This window comes from Lissotriton helveticus, chromosome 6 (assembly GCF_964261635.1).
Source record: "Lissotriton helveticus chromosome 6, aLisHel1.1, whole genome shotgun sequence".
Classification (NCBI taxonomy): Eukaryota; Metazoa; Chordata; class Amphibia; order Caudata; family Salamandridae; genus Lissotriton; species Lissotriton helveticus.
In genome coordinates, this window is record NC_136067.1 from 2050227514 (window position 1) to 2050250272 (window position 22759).

At 44.3% G+C, this 22759-nt stretch overlaps 1 protein-coding gene across 2 annotated transcripts in view; it reads right to left on the reverse strand.

The window, feature by feature from the left end:
• The window catches only part of GTF3C2 (general transcription factor IIIC subunit 2), a 718613-nt gene that overhangs the window by 257445 nt on the left and 438409 nt on the right, over positions 1 to 22759 (reverse strand). For both annotated transcript variants that reach the window (XM_078650100.1, XM_078650097.1), the window contains exon 11: positions 9392 to 9521. In XM_078650100.1, the coding sequence (XP_078506226.1) occupies positions 9392 to 9521 (130 nt within the window). The remainder of the gene's footprint in view (positions 1 to 9391; positions 9522 to 22759) is intronic.

Genomic DNA, 22759 nt, shown 5'->3' on the forward strand with positions numbered 1-22759 from the left:
TCCTCCTCCTCTCACGCTCTCCTTCCTTCCTTACTTCCTTCCTTCTTTGTTTGTTCCGTCCTTGAATCCATCCGTTTTTCTTTCCTCCCACCCTTTCACTACCAGGTCCCCCGCACCCCCACCCCCTGCGCCGTACTTGACTGGCTGTTTGTTTATTTATTTTTTGTAACCGATATTTACTGCTAGACCCCGTCCCGTACAACAACCAAAACAGGTGAGTTAAGTAAAACACTGTATCGAGAAAGTCCTGCTGCGCGTCGCCTGCACTGGGCATGCTCAGATCAAGGATGCAGGGCTCTGATGAGGTAATCGAAGGCTGAGAACCGTCGAAGAGCGCGACGCGGTGAGGTGCGGGAGGAGTGTCAATCAACACCGGCTCCGGAGACACCGGGAGACCGAAGCAGAGGCCGTCACCGCCTGCCGGGGCTGCCGACAGAAGCAGCCGTCCTTTCCTCAGAGGAGCGAGCGGCCGCGGCCGCTTGTGAATGAGGGGCCTGGTGTGGGAACGCTGCAATGGTCGCCTCTCGATGGCGAGTGGCTGGCAAGTGGGGAAGGGGTGAGTGGAGGTGAAAAAAAGACAGCCCTTGGCATTTTTTCTGGGTCTCCCACCTGACTCTGGTCTGCCCGTACCGCCCCTGAGGTTTGTTGTCAGTCACAAAGGTGCCCATTTTGTTAAACGCAATGGAACTTTAACATTCAGCTGTGAGCAGGGGGGCACCCCTCCCGTATGCGCAGCTCATTGTTTTCCGCCAGGGAAGCAGATAATTAGTTAAAGTCCCTGCCTTACCCCCCGAGGGATCATGGCGTATGTAGAGTTGTTGCAGAGCCTTCACACATACACACGGATGTGGTGGGGGTTGCCGAAGAGGTGGTTCGGTGTTTATCTCCAGGCAGATCCTGCCATGCCAGTTGTTGCCTGAATGCGGATTATGCATGCCTGCCTCTGTTGGATAATCAGCATGTCTTGCATACAACTGCTTCTCTCTAACAACCCTGCCTGATTTTGTTTAAGTGGAGCTGCCAGTGTGGTTTTGTTTTTTAGGAGAAGCGTTTGCTTGACTGTGAATACGCTTGGGGCACCTCTTACAGATCATGTGATCTTAAGTGCACAGCACTTGCCAGCTTCCCACATTTATGCCAGTCCACGTCTCTATATTTTTCATTTGTCTTTCGTTGTCGAATGGGTGGGTGCACAGCGCAACTGTCAGCAACAGATTGTAAACAATTACGTACTATTTAGATAGATTGGCTTTGGCTTCACCCAGTGAAGTGCTATTTTTATACCTCGAGGAGTTGGTTGTTTTGTGCATCATTCCGCCTTTCGGTGAGTGCTTAACTGTATTGCATTTGTTTCTATCTTAAAAGTACATAACGTCTTCACAGTTTGACATTCATTTTGTATGTATACATTTTAATCAGACACCAGTCTTTTCTTGCCTTCTGCCCCCTGATTGTGCCGCTTTTCTTGCCTTCCGCCCCCTGATTGTGCCGTTTTTGTTGCCTTCTGCCCTGATTGTGCCCCTTTTCTTGCCTTGTGTGTGTGGCTCTGTGTGTGGGGCTGTGTGTGTGGGCTGTGTGTGGGGGGGCTGTGTGTGGGGGGGCTGTGTGTGGGGGGGCTCTGTGTGGGGGGCTCTGTGTGGGGGGCTCTGTGTGGGGGGGCTCTGTGTGGGGGGGCTCTGTGTGGGGGGGCTCTGTGTGGGGCTCTGTGTGGGGCTCTGTGTGGGGCTCTGTGTGTGGGGCTCTGTGTGGGGCTCTGTGTGTGGGGCTCTGTGTGTGGGGCTCTGTGTGTGGGGCTCTGTGTGTGGGGCTCTGTGTGTGGGGCTCTGTGTGTGGGGCTCTGTGTGTGGGGCTCTGTGTGTGGGGCTCTGTGTGTGGGGCTCTGTCTGTGTGTGGGGGGGCTCTGTCTGTGTGTGTGTGTGTGTGTGTTGGGGCACTGTCTGTGTGTGTGTGTTGGGGCTCTGTCTGTGTGTGTGTGTTGGGGCTCTGTCTGTGTGTGTGTGTTGGGGCTCTGTGTGTGTGTGTGTGTTGGAGCTCTGTCTGTGTGTGTGTGTGTGTGTGTGTTGGGGGTGTGTGTGTGTGCGTGTGTGTGTGTGCGTGTGTGTGTGTGTGTGTTGGGGCTCTGTCTGTGTGTGTGTGTGGGCTCTGTGTGTGTTGGGGCTCTGTGTGTGTTGGGGCTGTGTGTGTGTTGGGGCTGTGTGTGTGTTGGGGCTGTGTGTGTGTGTGTGTGTGTGTTGGGGCTCCGTCTGTGTGTGTGTGCTGGGGCTCCGTCTGTGTGTGTGTGTGTGTTGGGGCTCTGTCTGTGTGTGTGTGTGTGTGTTGGGGCTCTGTCTGTGTGTGTGTGTGTTGGGGCTCTGTCTGTGTGTGTAGGCAAGATGAGGTTACTGCTACGCAGCCTCTACATGCTGCAGAATGCCATGTGCACTATCCCTAAGTCGACATTTACTAATGAACCGTCCTGCTGGTGTCCCTGGTGTGGGCGGGTACGAGGAGCTGGGTAAAGCAAGACATACTGAAATAGGACATGGAACTGGGGGGTCCGAGGCTTCAAGACTTTCAGAAGTACTATTTTGCAGATCTGCTGTAATATGCGCCACAGTGATGCATGGCTGATCCGAATGAGGAAACAGGATTGCTTTCAGAGTCTGGGGCTGCAGAGATTAGCTGGCCAACAGAGAGCCAAGGCAGCAGAGGTGAGTGGATCACGGAGGCGTGCCCTCCCTGATTCCGTGACCTGACGTCAATGCGAGGAGCGGCATGTCCGCGAGGGGTGCCCCTGCTGTGCTTAAGCGGCACCCATGCGGTTGAAGGACCGGCAGATATTTGGTGATGATCCGTCAGAGGCGGGCCCTGCCTTAGGCCTTTTAGCCCTCAAATAAACAAATACATCTGACATTGTCCATGGCTGGGTCAGCAAAAAGGAGGCAAGAGGGGCCCGAGCTCCTCATCATACAGTTTGCTACAGGGTCCCGCTTGGGACACAACCTCTCCTCCAACCTTGTCTATGCTACCCCTGGCTGCCTTCACTAGTGCCACAACCACTGCTACACTCTGGGAGAGACTGGTGGCGAGCAATGTCTGGGGGCAAGGAGGTCCTGTGTGCCTCACCAAGGTAAGTTGGATAAAATTGAACAGCCTAAGCCAGCTGTGCCAGCCACGGTGGAAGAGGGGAAAAAACAGCTGCCAACTACGGCAGATGGGGACCTAACACTACAAGATATCATGGCGGCAATTAAGGGTGTTTGTGCAGCCCTAGAGAGTAAAATAGACACAATTACTTTCGAAGTTACCTTAATGTATGCAGACCTCCGGAACCAAGGCTCTCGCTCCAAGGTTACAGAAGATTCAATATCCAGAATGCAAGTCACCACAAAAGCGCTTTGAGAACTACAAACTACTGTTGCCACCCTAGAGGACAGTAATGAAGATTTTGTGAGGCGATCGCGTTGAAACAAAGTCTGTATTCTAGTGGTGGAAGGCCTGATAGCAGATCTCATTGTAGAGAAACTGATCCTAAAACACCTGCAGCCTCGTGGCCTCTCCAACTACTTCTTAATGGATTGTGCTTCCCAAGTCCCGGGTGGCCCGCCACGGCCTGGGGTGCCCCCACATCCCACTGTGGCAAGAATTTTCAATTTTAAAGACAGAGATGTCATATTGCAAATGGCACAGATAGCCCTGCTGCTTAAACTAGAGAATACCACCGTCACATATTTCCCAAACCTCAGTAGTAGTACAATATTTGAAACGACATTCGCCCAATGTGGTCCTCCTCCAGGAAACACACTTACAGGGGACAACTTATTGTGCATTGAATGGTAGGGCTACAAATGGGTGGCCCATGCGGGCTACTCGCAAGGCTCCAGGGGAGTGGCCGTCCTCCTCCGCAACTCATTTCCGTTCAGTATACAGCATATCACAGATGACTCTCACGGGTGCTTTGTGGCACTCTGACTGGGCGGTCCGCTTGTTCAATATTGTTTAACTTTATGTTCCCCCGAGACTTCATGCCTCGGCTCTCCCAGCAGGAGATTTGATGACTGGAGGCAACTGTAATGTAGCTCTTTGCGAGGAGATGGACCGTTGGTCTTCAGGTAAACGAGAATCCCCTGGTAGAGCCATGACTGACTGTTGGATCTGGGCCTGGTAGATGTGTGGCGGGTCCTCAAACCTATCGTCCGTCAAAATACCTTCTGGGTGCGCATAGATTACATATTCTGTCTGGCCACTCAACTGCCAGTTTTTAGCAATATACAGCTCCTATGGGAGTGGGGGGCTCATCATGCTGTAACTTGCCTCCAACCTCACCGACAGTCAAAATCTGGCATACTACAACGGTGGCACTGGAATGGTGAAGCAAGACCACCCAAGCTACACTGTTATGGGACACAGCACAGTTGGGCCTCCTAGTCGCACACCAGGGATTTGATAAACTGGACTAAATAAGCCTATCACGTGAGGGGGACCTCTGGGCAGACGGGGAGGTAAAGTCCTTTGGTGACCTACAAAGGGAATATCAATTGCATCCTGTGAAACATTTCGCTACCTTCAGATAAGACAAGCACTGAGGGGGCAATACCAAGAGGAAAGGAACTCCCAGAGTCCTCTCTGTTAGAAGATCTGCTGCTAGATAGCTTCATGCAAACAAAAGCAATCTCTTCAACCTATCGCACATTTCTGTATTACTCCCCTGACCCCCACGCAAGGGTTCGCAAAAAATGGATGGAAGACCTGGGACATCTGGAGAGTGGCGAGAGGCAATGGCGTCCCCCTGGGAGGTAGCTATCCATTACCGTTTTATATCGGTAGAACTTAAGATTCTACACACGACCTACTATGCATGTACAACACTGGTTAAGATGGGCAGGCTTGAGTCAACACAGGGCCTCACGGGCTGTGATTGAGAGGGCAACTTTTTAAACATGTTGTGGGAATGCACGGTAATCCAGGTGTAGTGAACGGCAGCGATATCCTGTATGATGGCATTGTGTAAAGTCTATAGCTGCCTCACCTCAGTGGTGCATACTGAATGTCAGGGAGGTAACAGACTTGACCGCAGGGGATTGACTCTGGGTTACACTTAGCCTTAAAAATTGCAAAACATCGCAGGACATGGGGATGTATAAAGATATCAGCAAATACATAATACTTATGTATCCAGTGAGGGGAGAAAGACGCAGGTGGTTGACACAGTCAGATAATCACCATCCTTGAAGGTCAGAGTGAGGGGGCAGTCCATTAGGTAATTGATGCCTAGGTTGCTTGACTTGGTCGGTAAAGTATTGGTTGGGGAGAAGGATTTCCAGGTTCTTCAGTTTCGGAGGGATGAGAAGAAGTAAGTTGGTGCTTCTCAGAGTTCTGGATTTTCCTGCTTTTACTAGTTTGCTGCTTATGGTGTCCAAACGCAATAGCTCCAAGAAATGGAGAGCTGAATCCGCCCCCAACGTTGAGAGACTGGCGTATGAAGGTAGAAAGTGTGGTATACGAGGGGCAGGGGGTGCCCACAAAAATGGACAAAGATTTGGGGGGAGAGGGAATGAAAGCAGGGGAATGTTGTGTGCACCTGTTAGATGAATTGATTCAATGGAACTGGAATTAATGCGGCTGCTTGACAAATCCTGCCACTGTGAAAATTGCCGAAGGGGTCTGGTAAATGGGAATGTATAAGAACTGTAAACAACGTGACTACTGATATGTTCTATCTTACTATTATATAACTGAATGCAACGGCCCTTGCTGTGCTATATTCATCAACCGCAAAAAAGAGTTCTAAAAAAAAAAACACAAAAAAAGTATATACCTGAAGCTGGCTCGAATAAAAACATCTGCCTCTCTTGATTTCAAAGTATGCAACCTCAGTTTACTAAAAGAGCAACACAGCCTGACTGCACTGACTTGCAGTAAAAGCATACCCTTGAAAATAAGGTACAAGTCAATAACTGTGACCTTACCTTAGTTGTGGTATGTGGCTTACACTGTATCAGGGGAGAGGAGGAAGGGGCAGGGACAGACTGTGCTTTAGTTGCTGTATCACTGACACTCCATCCCTTTGAAGGACAATGGTCAAGTGCATTAATTCTGATGATTTCTCTGGAAGTGGAGTGTGCATTTCCCTCCTGCTTCCCCTCTCCCTCCCTCTGTCCTCATGATGGAATGGACCTGCCTTATCAGGTTTTATTTAAGGCAGGAACAGTTTCTAAGTTACTCACCTAAAGAATGGGTGGAATTTTAAATGCATTGAGAAACAACAGAGCGTGTCTTATCACTAATTTAAATGCATAGGTTGAAGTATAACCTAGAAGATAGTGCAGCGGTCAGCTGCGGCAGCTGAAGGGAGGGCATGAGCTGGATCGCGAGAGCGGGTGGGTGCCTGGAGACAGAAATCGTTGAGAATAGCAACTAAGTACGAAGCCCCAGCATGATAAGCGGAAAATGGTGGACAGAATCAGGTGTGAGGGCAAGGCAGGGGGACAGGTAAAAGAATGTTGTTCTCAGCTGGAGCTCAAGTATAATAACTAGTGTCAAATGGAATGACCATGCCAAAAAAAAAAAAAAAAACCTAAAAAAAGGTCGATTTGGAACCTTTTCATTTATTCACGCTGGCTGCATACAAGGCGGGCATGGAATGTCCTCATAATCACGCTTCCTTTGTCAGATGAGTTTCGAATCCTTCGATTCTTCTTCGATGACAACAGGAAATACACAGCGCAGAACCGGAAGATGCCACTTAAATAATTCAAATGACTGCTCAAGTGGGCGTGGTCTATTCAAAAGCCTTGTGGTCTTTGTAGTTGCATCGTTTCAACTCCAGTGAGCCCGGCCTGAGCTGTATATCAGTAACAGTTACACATATATATAGATATATATATATATATATATATATGAAACAAAAAAGAGGCTTGATTAAAAGACAGGAATAAAAGCGCAAACATGGGCAGTCCTATTTAAAAAACACATTGTAGCCCAGTCCTGGTGAGTAAAAACTTTAAGCAAAGTTCATGGAGTTAAAAGGGTGTTTTTACATGCAGGCTTTTTAATGACCATTAACATTAAATTATTAACGACTCCTAGAGGGAGAACACGACAGCACAGATCTTTATGAAGCATTATAAGAATTGACCATTTTCCTTTTATCAAAAGAATCTATGAACCACCCGGTTCTTGTTCTTTGCTACTAGTACTTTGTAACATGAAAACGTATGACTTTTTTGTTTTTTATTACTTTCCTATTCGACCTCTTACGTAATAGTGTCCCTGCGGTATTCACATTACAGCACTCCTCATTCTGCACTCTGATGCACACAGATATAGCACACCTCATCACCCACAAAAACCTTTGCCTTGTACAACACTTTGGGGCTGGCAGCCTCTCGCCATCACTGATGAACTACTTCATCTGGACATCAGAAATGGATCCACACAGACGACAAGCCCTTTCCAATTGACCCCTGACGTTCACAAAACGACACTGTTAAACCTGGCTTCGTACCTCTCACCACACACTCTATGATCTTCTAACTAACCTTCAGAATACTCTTTTGCATATTGTAAAAGAAATCTTCCTTGAACTACTGAAACCAAGACTATGAAGGCAGGCTTTCTGTATAGCTTCTTTTCCAGCCACACGTGATCAAACAACTCCGTTAAATCAAACTGCAACGCGCTAAATTAAGCAATATATACTCTGTCCATGACCCTGCATCGCATAACTGACATGCTCACCAAGATATGCACTTCAAAGCCTCCCACATAAAGCATCAAAAAGAATAACTCAGACCAACAACAAGCACAACTACGTCATTCATGAAGTTCCCACGATATAACGTGCAACAAGAACTACTTTCACTTCCTGACATGTGAGACAACATATTTCTAGGGAAAGTCAAGTCGTAAGATCTGCAAGCCCCACTCTTTAGCAAACTATTCAAAATCAGCCCCGTGTAAAACCAAGCACAGTATTCAAATTACAATACAATCACAGACTCGGCAAACTTTGTAACAAGGCAAAAACACACAATTACATAAGTGCTTTGACATAAGCACAGTTCACAAACAAACCCACAATCAACAAAGCAATTAAACATACTCATTAAGAAAGACTGTCAAAGCATTGATAAACTGCTTTATCCTTTCATCTCACACACAATAATCAAACTCCATCAACAAACACTAAGACAATGAACACCCTTCAACTCACCAGTGACCAAACGAACATATAAAGCAATCCCACTTTTGAGACATAACCAAAATGATGGCTATTCCAACTGACTCCTGACTTTGAGTAATCTTGTGAGCATCATCAACGTGCTTTAAACCATTACAAACCTTCTCGCAACTACCACACAAGGGGAGGAGGACATTGCCACTGAGGATATTACGCTAATGGCTGAACCAGTTTGAACTTGCATGGACTGTCTTGACCAGGGATGGATGGGGAGAACTTTGATATGTCTATGCTGTTTTCGGATTTCTGTCATACGGGAATTGTTTATGCATGCAATAGTGTCGGATATGTGGGTCTATGCCTGATAAATATAGTTTACTGTGACGACCCTTTGCCCGGTCCCTTGATCTGCTGGCTGTATACCCTGTTTCACAGTATCTCAAGTGCATCGAGAGCTGGATGAGTACTTTCTCCCCCTCGCCTACTGAAGTGTTGACTTGATAATTGGTTCTGTCGCCCTCAACCCCATATAGCAATTGCAAAGCTTTAAATCGCAAATACCCCAGTGCTTAGATCTGTCTTGCTAGGTCTTACATTTGGTCGTGACTCTGGTGTATACCCATGAATGATCCTTCCTCTATATGGTACTACTTGACAAAAGCTCCACTGTGTTAATATATGTGTATCGCTGCCGGCCATGTATGGTTGTAGGCACACTGCTGTGTAATTGCGTTTGTATGACAATAAAAGTTTATAATAAAAAAATAAATAAAAAAAACCATTACAAACCAAACCATGGAATGCCAATCCAGAATCAATGCACTCACCTGAGGCCTACAGTCAAGGCTCAATGTTAGAATGGATTTACTTGTAATCAGCAAGTTTTCAAATGATCTATAATGCAGTCAATTATAAAAAACGTCTAGTTCTGATAAAACCTCAAATCTAACCATCACATTATCCAACTGGGCAGATAATTAAAGATGGAATGTCATTGTCCATTGCAAAAAGTGTAACACCGGGCATCAGACTAGGTATTGTGGTGACATGGATGGAAGGGAAATTAAGACAGCAGCAAGGATGTAGGGGTTAAAATGGCATTTGATGATTTTGTGAAGCACAAGCTAGTTGTCTGAAGGAGTGTCATGACTAACAGATTCAGCGGGAGAGACAACATATGGGTCTCAACCCACACTCAAAGTCAGTCAAGCGCTTAGGATAAACACTCACCATCATAGAAGCCGGCTGCCAAGTGGTGATGGGGTTTGGAAGGCAGCCAGGCAACAGTGAAGCATTGACCACATTCGCCGGCGCTGGATGCCTGGATGGATCCCACATTCAGCGTGGCAACGCACTGTACCTGCACAGGAACAAACACGATGAGGAAAGATGCACCATGGATATCACTACAAAAAGCAAGTGATGAGCTGACGGGCAAGTATATCAGGAGAAATTCAGACAAGAGAGACAGAAGGATGTAAGGATGCTAAAACCCTCCAGCCCCACAAAACCATCAGGAGTCAAATTATTATTTGCATCTTTGTAATTGACATACTTGAAATAGGTTAATAACATAACCAGTGCTTTCAACTGTGGTTACTACCAGTAGCTCTAGTACATTATCAAAGTATAAAAGGAAATATGTTCATTAAGTCTCAATATTTTCTTCTCTTTTAAATTTGCACAATAGATTTCTTTGCATTTTCATAAAGGTAAAAACTGCGTAAGTACTCTTTTATAAGTAGCCCTCTTTCTCTGCCACGTACAAGACATACATTTCAAAACGGGCAGGGACTTAAGTGCATATCTCTGAGCTGGATGCAAGACCAGTGGAGATGTGCCTCACCAACGCAGGACAACCACCACCTCCCATAGAGTGATCTCATTTATGTTGAGGTATGACAACTTTTAGAGAATACAAAAAGACCCGTTAGGAATAATTTGCTTCATTTGAACGAATTTCGCATTGTGCTTTTATATAGAAGTAGGTTAAAAGAGGAAGGCAATGTTAAGACAAAAAAGTCCATTGTAGGTATGTTTACAGCTGAGTCAAGAACAACTAATGGATTGGCAATATTTCATACAAGAAGCACTTCAATGAGCTATACACATCTTTGACGCAGGATAGAATCACAAAGGTAAATAAAAAAAATGGCCCAAGAAAAAGAATTGAGTGGTGTGAATACAATTTACAGACCATCTCAACAGTAAAGAATCGTCTACATCTCCAATACAGGAGTGGCAAATTAATGTGAGAAATCGGGTTACTGGTTGAGGGGGGTGAAACCGTACTGAAGCAGCAACCAACATTTTTGTAAGGGTGAAACACAACCCCAAATTAACCTGTGTTTCACCCTCTGGTAGCTCAGGACAGAAGCCAGGCTCAACTTGTACCATTATGATATAATGAGGTAACCCACAATTGTCCATGGACCTGGGTAACGATTGGTATAGAAAAAAATGGTCGTAGACTTGTTTAAAGCTACAATTCAGTTATGAAAAACATTCATTAGTCAAAAAGCATCCGGTACATATAGAATTAGCATTGTATCATTAATGTACCACCATTTTCTTTACAATGCAAACAAGTATATCCTGAAAAGATACAAAGTCACAAAATATTGCTCCAATAGTGACTGTTTATTATTTGGTTACTTTTAAAACAGATCACCATATTCAATGCTTCAAATAGGGAAAGAGGTTGCTCCAAGGGGAGTGTGAAAAAGGAAAGTGCTAGTGAGGTAGGAAGGATATAAAGGAGGGGAATCCAAAAGGCAAATTCAATAACCAATCAATTACACATTATGGTATCCTTAGTAAAAACTGGTCATGGTTCATAGTGGCACCAGTTTTACAGATAGACCTGTCCCTTATGGATTTACAAATATTCATGTCATGAATTTCTGATGACGCACAGAGAATATTCATATGTGAAATGACAGGGCTGGGATAATGTCAGGTACAGGCCCACTGGGGGAGAGTCTCCAACAGCCTAAACTAAAGAGATTGAAGGTGCCTTAACGCTAGCCATTGCCCCACATCTTAAATTAGAACGAATTTGATTTACAGCAATCTTTTCAAGATGCTTAGACAGTGCAGTTTAAACAAAGCTTATACAAGCCCCTTCTTGTTCCAGGTCCTGAGGAGAACCCCACTCAAAGGTGTATCAAGGGTTCGAAATGCATCAACCTTCTTCTGTTCGACTAAATAAGTGTACTTTAAATTTGAATACCAGGTTCACCTTGTGTTCTCTGAATTCCCTGATTAAATTACAAAGTACAGAAGTGCATATTTAATTTTTGGTGACCTGAATACTACACTGTTTGGCAAGTGTCTCTAATGGGGTTGTGTTGTTCACTAACAATTTGAAGACTGTCTTTTCTAAACAATCTTTTAACCTCTCCTTGGGTCTTTTTTTCTTTTTCTGTCTGTCTATTCATTTGTGTTATTGTTTATGTATTTTTTCAAAAAAATATTCGGAATCTAAGCTTGTCCTTACACTAAGAGTTTTTTGTCTAAATGTGATAGTCAATGTCTCGTCATACATGCGACTCAAGATTAATGTTATGTGTGTGTAATTTAATGTAGTTCAAGCAAAATCGTTGGATTTGTTCATTGAAATAACATGAACAGTTAAATTTGTTTTGATGAAATTGTATCTTTATAAAAAAGGGAAAAAAATAAAAATTAACTTTATTTCAGTCACGAGTGTCACATGTGATTGGCAAAAGTAAGCACAGAGTAAGCATCAGTATTGGGATTTATGTTGTTGTTATAGTATTGAGTTGGCCTAGCCTTGCTGATTATGGGCCTGAACCCTCTATTGTTCAGAACTTTCTAAAAGTGGCATCTTCAGAACTGTGACTTAAAATCAAAGAGTGTTTTAAATTACAACTCTTTAAAGACCAAACTCAACATTCCTACCTCCTCCCAATAGAAAGTGATCCATTATTAAATGTTATAAAGTAACCCAATGATATCCTATGGGAGAGGCAGGCCTTACGGTAGTGATGAACTAATTTAGGAGTGTTCCACTGCTATGACATGCAGATCTTAAAAGTGCATGTCCAGACTTTTAAATACACTGCCCTCTGAGTTTCTTAGGGCATACCCTAGGGGGGACATATGTATTACAAAGGGTGGTTTACGCCTGGAAAAAGGTTTATTTTGCCAGGTTGAACTGACAGTTTGAAATTGCAAACACAGGCTGCAATAGCAGGCTTGTGGCACGTTTAAAGGGCTACTTAAGTGGGTGGCAAAGTGAGTGCTGCAGGCTCACGAGTGACATTTAGTTTACAGGTCCTGGGTGCAGGTAGTACCACTTTAATAAGGACTTACAAGTAAATGAAATGTGCCAATTGGACATAAGCCAATTTTACCATGTTTAAAGTATACATCCCAAGCATGTTAGCACTGGTTAGCAGCGGTAAAGTGTGCAGTCCTAAGGCAACAAAAAATGAATTCAGCAAAAACCAGAGGAGTGAAGTAAAAAGTTTAGTGGAATGCCACCCTAAGGCAGACAGGTCTAACAATTAGGAAAAAATATTAGTCAGCAAAAATATTTATTTCTGGTGTACTATTTGTAGTGTGCAAATAAACTTTTATTAAGGCAACACCACATCAATAAAGTCCAGAAGAGTGTTTTTCAGGATTGGTTTCAAGCATTCCAATGAGAAGCAGAAGTCTGGTACATGTGGGTACTGCATCAAAAACACTAGCAAAGATAGTAGGTCTGGCTTACCAACTGAGGTGTCTCTTCAGTCACTTGTGAGATTAAGGACTTGAGATGTCACCATAAAGTGCAGTCAGACACTTATTTCTGCACTCATGTATCCATTAATTAACGCACTGACTCATTTTCGCATTCACCCACTTACCGATCCTCAATAAACACACACACACACAGTGGTTAAGATGATACTCATCTTAGGGGACCAAAACGGATTTATGCTGAGGCAGAGTAACAGCCTACGCTATTTACATGTAGTATTAGCAAGAGTCAATGAACTTCTAGGTACAACTGCATTTTAGCTAATGAATTTTGATGAGGATTTTGATACGGGCACTGGCCTCTAATGCACCATGGTCTAAAAATAATTAAATTATATCAATTATAGGTTAACCAATAACAAGGGCCCTTTGCTGCTTCCACCCGCTAAGCCAGTAACCCTTCTGGGTTGCTCTTGCAAAATGGGTTCAGCCCAATTTAGTATGCCCATATTTTTTTGCTTTTTTAATCACATAATTTTTTACAGCAGATGCATCTCACTACTTGTGTCTCACCAATGTATTTATTTATTTATTAATGTATAAAAGTAGTAATCACATGATAAACGGACTGCCAGTGATTACCTCCAGTGTCTGCTGTTTAAGATAAGGACGCTGAGACACATTAAGGGTAAACAGCACTGGGTTGGGTACAAGTGAACAAGTGTGCATACACGTGTGTAGGCTTCAAATGTGAGAATACTGTTGTGTGCTCAATCCCCATACCCATCCCCCTCTCCCCCATCCCGCTCGCTCCCTTTCCCAAATGCTGGGTCTGGATCGCCCCGGCTTTCGGTTCCCATGTCTGTGGGAGCGGGGCATCCACCACCCGTGGTGGCAAAGGAGTACGCCGGCTGGAGCAGTCGAGGGAGGGCTCCTCTGGATGTGTCCCTTCAAGTTGGGGTGCCCGTGTGGAACCAGGAAACCACAACAAAACAAAAAAGCAGCAGCGTGGCATGTAGCCACGCAGCTGTAAAGAAATGCAGCAGGTGCTATTCCTCATTTATTCGCGCTTCCCGGCTGGCAACGCCTCATAACGCCCTGCGGGGATTTTCCAGATTTAAAAATGGTGATTTGTGTTTGCTCCAACATGGGCTGGGCACCACTAACAATGCTCTGGAGGGCTGGAGGAAGCATAGTACCCCGGTACAAAAGGGGGTGGTGATGGACGGAGCATCTGAATCAATCAAACACTCACACCCAGTCAAAAGATCTGGGTTTAATCCATCATCGTTCTTTAGCCCACTCTGCCACCCCAGTTCAGACAAGGCTATATGCAAATCAGTCTGACCCTGTGCCTCATAGGAACAGTCCAGCCCGAACTGCCAAGCCATGCCTTCCCTGGACCGGAAAAAAGCTTCCGAGAACCGGTTTCTGGCATTACAGCCGTCTTCAGCCCGGCTTGCTTGAATCCAGTGGCAAGGTGAGCAAGAGACTCACGTCTGAGCATACCCTGCCACACTTATGGCGGCCAAAGCATAGTACCCCTACTACCCCCAATAAAAAACATCATTATGACCCCCCCACCCCCATCTGCCTTATGTATAGATTTGCAAATTAATGCAGTGTGGGCCTATTACTTGTGCAAACCTCACATACTGTACAACTAATAACCAGATTTACTGCAGTTGAAAATGTAAGCAATCTATTGCACTTTAGTCTCCTCACTATTTTAAAACAAATGGCCTCTTAATTCCTATTACTACTATTTATTATAATCAGGGCCACTGAAAATATGCAGCCGGGGAGAGCCACATTTTGTGGCGGGGTTGAGAAAATTATGTGGCAAGAAAAGGCAAATTATGCAGCATAATTCAGTCCATATTATGATAGTATTACTTCGTTATATTGACATTTTGTAACACTGTCCGGGCATTGGTTGCATTAGTACCACTTTAACATCCAAATATAGAAATAAGCAACAGAAAGGTGACCAGTCAATCTTTACAAATGCATTCCACTGTGCAGCAACAGGCGCTGCTGTGTTCTTACTAACTTTTGAACCGTTTGAGCTAGAAAACATTTTTGGGTGAAATTCTGCACATTATGTAGCAGACGATGGATTAGGAGTCAAATGCAGCAAATCAACAATTATGCGGAAAAATGCAGCGGCCGCACAATCGGATCATTCCGGTGGCCCCGATTATAATGAGATCTGCAATATGCTCTACCTCCACTTCAATTTTTTTTTCTATTCACCTATGCTCAGTTCTTTGTAACTCTGCTTATATTACTACCTACTTCTTTTGTCAACACTTGTTGTCGATACTCTATCCCCTTCGATTTCCCAAATTAAGCAAAATCTTTAAATGCATTTAGCGTAATGCTTCAATTTGCTCTCCTTCAACCAGCTGGCAACTGACATCCACCTGCACACGGCCTCTGCGGCCTGCAGTAGGTAGTGGTAGTAGTCTTTAGTAGGCACGAGACTGTCTAATGATTTACCACTACCATCAGGCATACCACGTCCTGGTCTGTTTTGAACAGAAACACCTCAAAGATTACAACGTGTGCCTTTCTTTGCCCATTTGGGTAACTAAGGGCCTGCGTCAGTAGCAATAATGATCACCTTCAATGCAAATCTGGCACCAAGGTGTTTGGAATAAGTAAGATGTGATAATTATCAAACATTCTAAGCTTACCGCACCAAAATATGCATGTTAAAATAAATATTGTGCTCTTTTAAATTCAGTTATGTTGGAGGGGGAGTTTTTTATTGCACCACACAAGTCAGAATTCCACCCCTGTGCAAATGGACAATTCCAAAGCCTCTCAGTCATGGCCTAAGAGGGTTTCTTTCTTGTTGCACTATAGTGCATGGCACTCGTTCTGTACATCCTGATGTTTTTAAGAATTGTACTTAGGGATAAAAACGCTATAATACCAGCTTTATTTTTAAAAATATGTTTTGAAATTTGCATCATTTGACAGAATGTTACTTAATTCTTTGTATGCTTTAGACATACATCTTTGCAATCCTACATTAAGTGATAGATGACAGCACTATTTGTGTGAAAAGAAATTAATATTCGTTGGTCAGCAGATGTAGGTGGAAATGACTGAACAGTTGCAGGTAATTAGGCAATTTGAACAACTCTCTAACATTTCATACCCTTCACCACCATTTTCAATAATGCACGGCTGTTCTATACCTCGACAGTCTCTTCTAAAGAGTCATCAAAATGCAACAGAACTTTAAAGTCTGCAAAACAATAAATACCAGTGCCACCAAGTTGCATATGATCATTTGTTGCAGAACCATACAGTAATATGTCCCAGACAGCTCTGAGGAATGCAGCAATACACAAATCTGTCTATGGGTGCTTCTCTACCGCCACAGGCCCTGGGTCTCTTAAAATGGAACCCAGCGGCTCCCATGTATTGTGCCCTTCACAAGTAAACATACATGATAGCACAGACATGTGTGCAGGCTCCCATGTACTACTCCACTCACAGGTACAGTCACATACCAGCTAACAAAAGCAGACACTCCCTGACCTCTATGTACTGCACCACTCTGGTTCACATACATGCTGGGGGGCATACACGAACACGGGCACACTGTACACCACAACATGAATGTGTCCTTGTGTAACAAAACTGTTGCTCATGTAAAGCGCTCGGATACCTGATATCTTCGGGTCAAGTTTGCGCTATATAAAACTCTTAAAAAAAATTCCATCCTAATGTAGGTCATGGATGAGTTAAGCACAGAGCAGCAGAACTTTACACACGTGGGCCAGTAGCACCCATTTAAGTGACAACAAAAAAGCCTGCTCACGCTACTGATCATTATTACTTAAAACACAGAATGTTGCCGCTACCATGCTCGTTCTACTGAAATCCCAGAGTAGCTGCCCCCTACACGAGGGAAATGCTTTGGGTGCCCCTACTCGTCTAAGCAAGACCACAATCAGTGAAACTAACCTGGGTCATGGTGCACATGCATTATCAGCGTACGCATAAGATTGGCAAGTTAGTACCAGGGATCTAGATATCACCGCAGTTGGGGCAGTCTGGGCAGGGGTACACGTCTGCTACAATGTGATGGACTTTGCAGTCCCAACAGTATCTTCCTTATTTAACCCAATTCTATTTACAAACACAATAGGAAATTTGTTAAAATTCAGCAAATTATTCCTAACACTAAAAGGATCACAATTAAACAATTTACTTTAGGGAATTTTAAGAATTACAACAGGAGTTCTCAAATATACACACACTGGAGAAAGGTAGAGCTAGGCTCTTCAGTAAACTTCAAAAGTGCTCTCTGATTGTAAAAAAAGATCACTGGTCAAAGTGACCTGGCCACTGTCCAAGTGACCTGGCCACATTTCAGGAAGGAGGTGGGGCTGATAAGGGACTCATAAAGAGTAGGACAAGGAACCTTTGCACACTTTTGATAAACATTTATCAGTGAGGCTGACATCCATTTGTGGCACACTAGTCATTGCCACGACTTGTGTCTTGAGGCTTGAGGCTTTCAAGTTTTGAGACACTCCTGCTGTGACAAACTGCTCTCTGAAGGAACTTCCATCTACTTGATGACTGCCAATCCGGCTTCCGACCAGGACATAGCACTGAAACCACCATGCTCCACATTGTCGATGATGCTCTTCAAGCCCTGGACCAAGACAAAACTTGTCTCCTAATCCTCCTAGATCTATCCTCGGCCTTTGATACGGTCAACCATGAGATGCTACTCGAACGCCTCAAACTTAGGATGGGTTTTGACGGCCCAGTACTTGACTGGTTCAGTTCCTACCTCCAAAACCGATCTCAGAGATTCCTAATCAATGGCGAACTTTCTTCCTCCTCCATGGTCACGGTGGGAGTCCCTCAAGGATCAACGTTGTCCCCCACCCTGTTTAATCTCTACCTAGAACCGCTTGCTGAAATCCTCCGCAATGCAAATATCTCCTTCCATATGTACGCTGATGATACTCAGATCTACATAAAAATCTCTTCTCTTGTGGAGGTCCTCACCATGAATGAGGCCCTGAAGTTGACTGTCCGTTGGCTCGCCTCTAATCAACTCAAACTCAATGCCAGCATAACTGAGTTCCTTCTAATCTCCCCACCCAAGAGCAACTCTGAGATACAGACTTTGATCAAAGCTATCACAGCCCTAAACTGCTCCCCGACCATAGTAGACTCTGCCAAATCACTGGGAATCACCTTGGATCACAACCTAAACATACGAAAGCACATCAACTCAATGGCCAAATCTGCCAGATTCCATCTGAGTTACCTATAGAAACTGAAATCATTTCTAGCTGCTCCTGACCTAAAACTAGCAGTCCAATCACTAGTCATCTCTCGGCTGGAATATGGCTGCTCCACCCTCTCGGGTTTACCCAAGATCACCTTGGCACCCTTAAAAACCTGCCTCAATGCAGCCGCCAGACTACTTACTGGCTCTAGAAAATTTGATCACATCACCCCTCACCTGAAAGCATTGAACTGGCTACCGCTCGAGGTTAGGATTCACCTCAAGTTGGCATGCATCACGCATAAGGCCCTACACACCAACTCCCCTGCGTATCTAGCTCAGAAGCTCGCGATATCTGGAGGAAGCAGAAACTCTTGATCGGCAAACACCTTTCTACTCCGGCCTGCACGTTTTAAGAAAAAAAAAAAAACTACAATCGCACTTTCACCGGATCTGCTCCAAGAATATGGAACGCCTTCCCGCCTGACATTAGAAGTATCCACTCCCTGGCACGCTTTAAAAAAGAGGCTAAATCCTTCCTCATGGCTAAATTCCTTGACTAACCCATGCCACTAGCACCGAAAGACTTATCACCTTTGTGATACCCTGTTCTATTGTATGATGATGTATGTATGATCCTTGATCACTGTGTTAACGTAAAGCACCCCTGCACTTTCCTCCCTAACGTATAATCATTTATTCTGTAAAATGCTCCTTGTACCTTTTCACCCCCTCCTTCCTTGTACATACCCCTTTGACTCCCTGCCTACCATAGGACCCTCATCGCTATTTACCCCCCTGACTTATTGCTATTCTCTCTGTATTACTCTTTCAACCTGTAAAGCGCTCTGATACCCTCACGGGTCAAGTTCGCGCTCTATAAAACTTTAAATAAATAAATAAGGATAAGACAAAGGTGTGGGTAACCCTCATAAATCAAACTTCAAAGAAACACTACATTTTATTTAAGTTTAGGAATGGATTATAACAGCAGAGCTTGAGCCTGCGAAGATTGTGAAACCAAAGCTGTCCATCAGTTGAGAAGCCCAGCATGCCTTCCGCCTGTTGTAAACAGGATTGGAGACTACGGGTCTGCCAGCCTCCCTGTTAGAATGAGGGGACATCACCCAGGAGACTCAAGATATGCACCAGCTTCTTCTTGCCCAAAGACCAGAGTACCCTGTGAGGAGACTGCCTGAAGGGATCAAGGCCCAGAGGGGATTCTGGTAGCAGAGTATGATATTCTGGTCTATCTGGAATGCCACATTGATCAGGCCGTCCATTCATGTTATTCGAGGGCCCCGTATGCGAGGTGGGAGTCACAGTGAATCTGAAGGACAGTTGCTCTAGTGCAGCACTGTGAGGAAGATAGGCCTATCATCTAGTGCAGTGTTAAGATTTGAAAAGAGACACCGCCCTGAGAAACCTGTATGTGACTCCTGTATGCTAGATGGGGCCCGTGGTGAAGATTAAGGGCCATCATCCTGGTGCACCTTTAAGCCGAGAGGCCTGAAGAGGGCCATCGCCCTGCGCTGAGTGATAATCTTAAGGGACTGTTTCTCTGTGTGTCGCTTGGGTGTGTGACCTCGGTATGACAGCAGGGGACTTGGCAAGCAGAGAGGACCGTCGCACTCAGAGCAGCATGGAGCTGTGACTAATTTTTATAGATTACGACCCGCAGAGGAACAGCATTGATTCAGTACAAATCCAGACTACCCAAGATCTGTCACCAGACTTACAGAGGCTTACCACAGGAACGTGGATATCTGCAGCCTCCACCGCAGTATCCAGCCTTCTACTCAACAGGCTGCTGCCATGCGCCTGGACTCTCCGAATTGCCATTCTAGAGCGAGAAGGTAAGAAAGAGTATGGGGCCACTATGCCTCTGGGGGGACTTGCTCCGATTGAAGCGCCACAGTATAAGGACAATGACTTTCCTAAAGCCATTGTGGAGCTTCTAAGACTGGAATTCACTAGCGTGACCTTGCCCGAGTGTTGCCTTACATTAATGGGGAATAACATTGGTCCTTAAAGGGGGAGGTGGAACTCGAGTGCAGACCTGCGTGACACTAGCGTACTTGACTTAAGACTGCATATATTATTTGTGGTGCGTCATAGATCCCTTTTTCGTTTATATAAATTTTACATTTACATTACAGCAAACATAAGACTAGGCAATCATTTATTGTTCACTTTAAAAGGAACTCTTGCTCGAGAAGCAGTGGACTGCTCGATCCACACTACCATCAAATGTCAAGTGCTGAATGGATACTTCAGTGGGTTGCACAGAGCCCCGCAGTAAGTGGGGCCTGGGAGATCAGGAGTAAAAGGCCAGTAGCTCTTGCTTGCCCCATGGCCCTCTGAACGCGGTGGTGGGGGAGGGGTTTGAGTTCAAAATCTTCAAATGACACTGGCATTAAGCTGCATCCAAGTGCAGATATTTCCAAGTTTGGATGAATTAGGATGTAGACATATGCATGTAGCAAATCAAGCAAAGTCATAGGCATAGGCATATCCATCTTGGAGCATCTCTTGCATGGTAACCATCCAGAGCAATTGTTTTCACAGGTGTTTGCTGATCTGAGCAAAATCCACAATGGTTCGCAACTGTCCTGATTTTTTAAAGAAAAGAAGAAGTGTGAACTAAAATCCTGTATTTCACAGATCTGTGGACATGCTTTCATATTTTTTTTATTTAATTAATTTATTTATTTAGTGTTTTCTATAGCGCAAACTTGACCCAGTGTAGGGTATCAGAGCGCTTTACAGTAGCGTTTCATCAGTCATTAATGTTTTACACTTCAGTTTAGCATTTAAACATATATACATTCAGTAATAAAATTGCCAAGGCGCAGTTAAAAAAACAGGATCATCTTTGTACCATGACCCAGTGTAGGGTAGCAGAGCGCTTTAAAGTAGCGTTTCATCAGTCATAATGTTTTACACTTCAGTTTAGCATATAAACATATATACATTCAGTAATAAAATTGAGCAGTTTATAGACAGCAGTCCTCCAATATAGTCTTATGGAAGAAATCTGCTCATATAGTACGATTTTGCTTCCTTTTTGAAGGTTGCGATGGATGTAATTATTCTGATGTTTGGTAGGAGTGCATTCCAAATACTCGGTGCTGCTCCTGAGAATGCTCGGTCATAGTTCTTTTTCTTGCAGAAGCGAGCCGGTTTCAGAAGTAAGTCTGATTTGCTTCGAGAGGGTCGGTTACTTCCGGAGAGCGTAAGTTTCTGGTCCAGGTAACCTGGAGTTTTGTGGTGTATTGCATTATGAGTGATACATGCCAAATTGAATTCTTGCTTCGAGAGGCAGCCAGTTTAGCATTTTCAGGTGAGGGGAGATATGGTTGAATGTTTTGGATCCCGCAATCAGCCTTGTGGCTGCATTAAGACAGGCTTTCAATGGGGCAGTTGAGATCTTGGGGAGCCCAGCCCGGGTAGTGCACCCATATTCGATCCTTGATACGATCAGTGCTTGAACTGCAGTTTTAAGACCTGTTTTATTCAGGAAAGGTTTAAGTTTTCGCAAGTAGCTTAAGTGGTACCTGGCGTTTTTTGCCATTGTATTAAAATGTGCTAACATGTTCAGGTTTTTATCTAGGGTAATTCCCAGTGATTTGGTGGAATCTACAATCTTTGGAGTACAGCTTAGAGCAGTGATAAGGTTGCCCATTCTGCGGACTTTAGTTTGCTTTTATGTGGTGTAATCAGTAGGAATTCGGTTTTCTGAGGGTTTAGCTTCAGGTGATTCTTGGTTAGCCATTGGAGGGTTCTTGATAGTGCATGGTTCATGGTCTTAATCTCTTCTGTTGATGTGACCTTGATGTACAACCGAGTGTCATCCGCATACATGTGGAAATCGAGGTTTGCTTTTTGTAATATTTCTGTGAGTGGTTCAACGTATAGATTGAATAGCGCCGGTGAGAGCGGTGATCCCTGTGGAACTCCGATTGTATTATTGGTTGAGCCAGAAAGGGTTTGGTTGACAATGAATTTTTGTGATCTGCTCTCAAGAAAGGAGCTGAACCGGTTTGGACGGAAGCTCGATTGACAAACATTTAGCAGGTTGAACTCAGAAATGTGTAGACTCAATTGTTGTTGGACACATTTTTCCAGAACTTTGGCTAAATTGGGGATGTTAGTTACAGGTCTGAAATTGTTTGGAACAAAGGGGTTCTCTGGTGGTTTTTTAAGCAAAGGAATGACTTGTCCTGTTTTAAGGCAGGCTGGGATTTGTCCTTGTACAATGAGGCATTTATGATCTTTGTTCAAAATGTGATTAACAGGTGGTTTAAGGAGGACAAGCACTTTGCTGGTTGGGGATCATTATAGTGCTTAGGTTTAGTGGTCAACATGATCTTTGATATGTCTAATTCACTGACCACTTTAAAATCTGACCATCAGGTATTGTTGTTAGGTTTTTTTTACTTCTTGTTGAACCAGTTCTTCGTCCTCCGTATCCTTCCTACTTTCAATGTCTTCGGCTGCTTTTTTTTAGTTCCCTCTCCAAAGAGTTAGCTTTATCTGTAAAGAAGACCAAGAAATCTTCACTATTTAGGCTATTAATGTTGATGGCTGGTGCTACTTTAGCTAATTTATTAGATTGT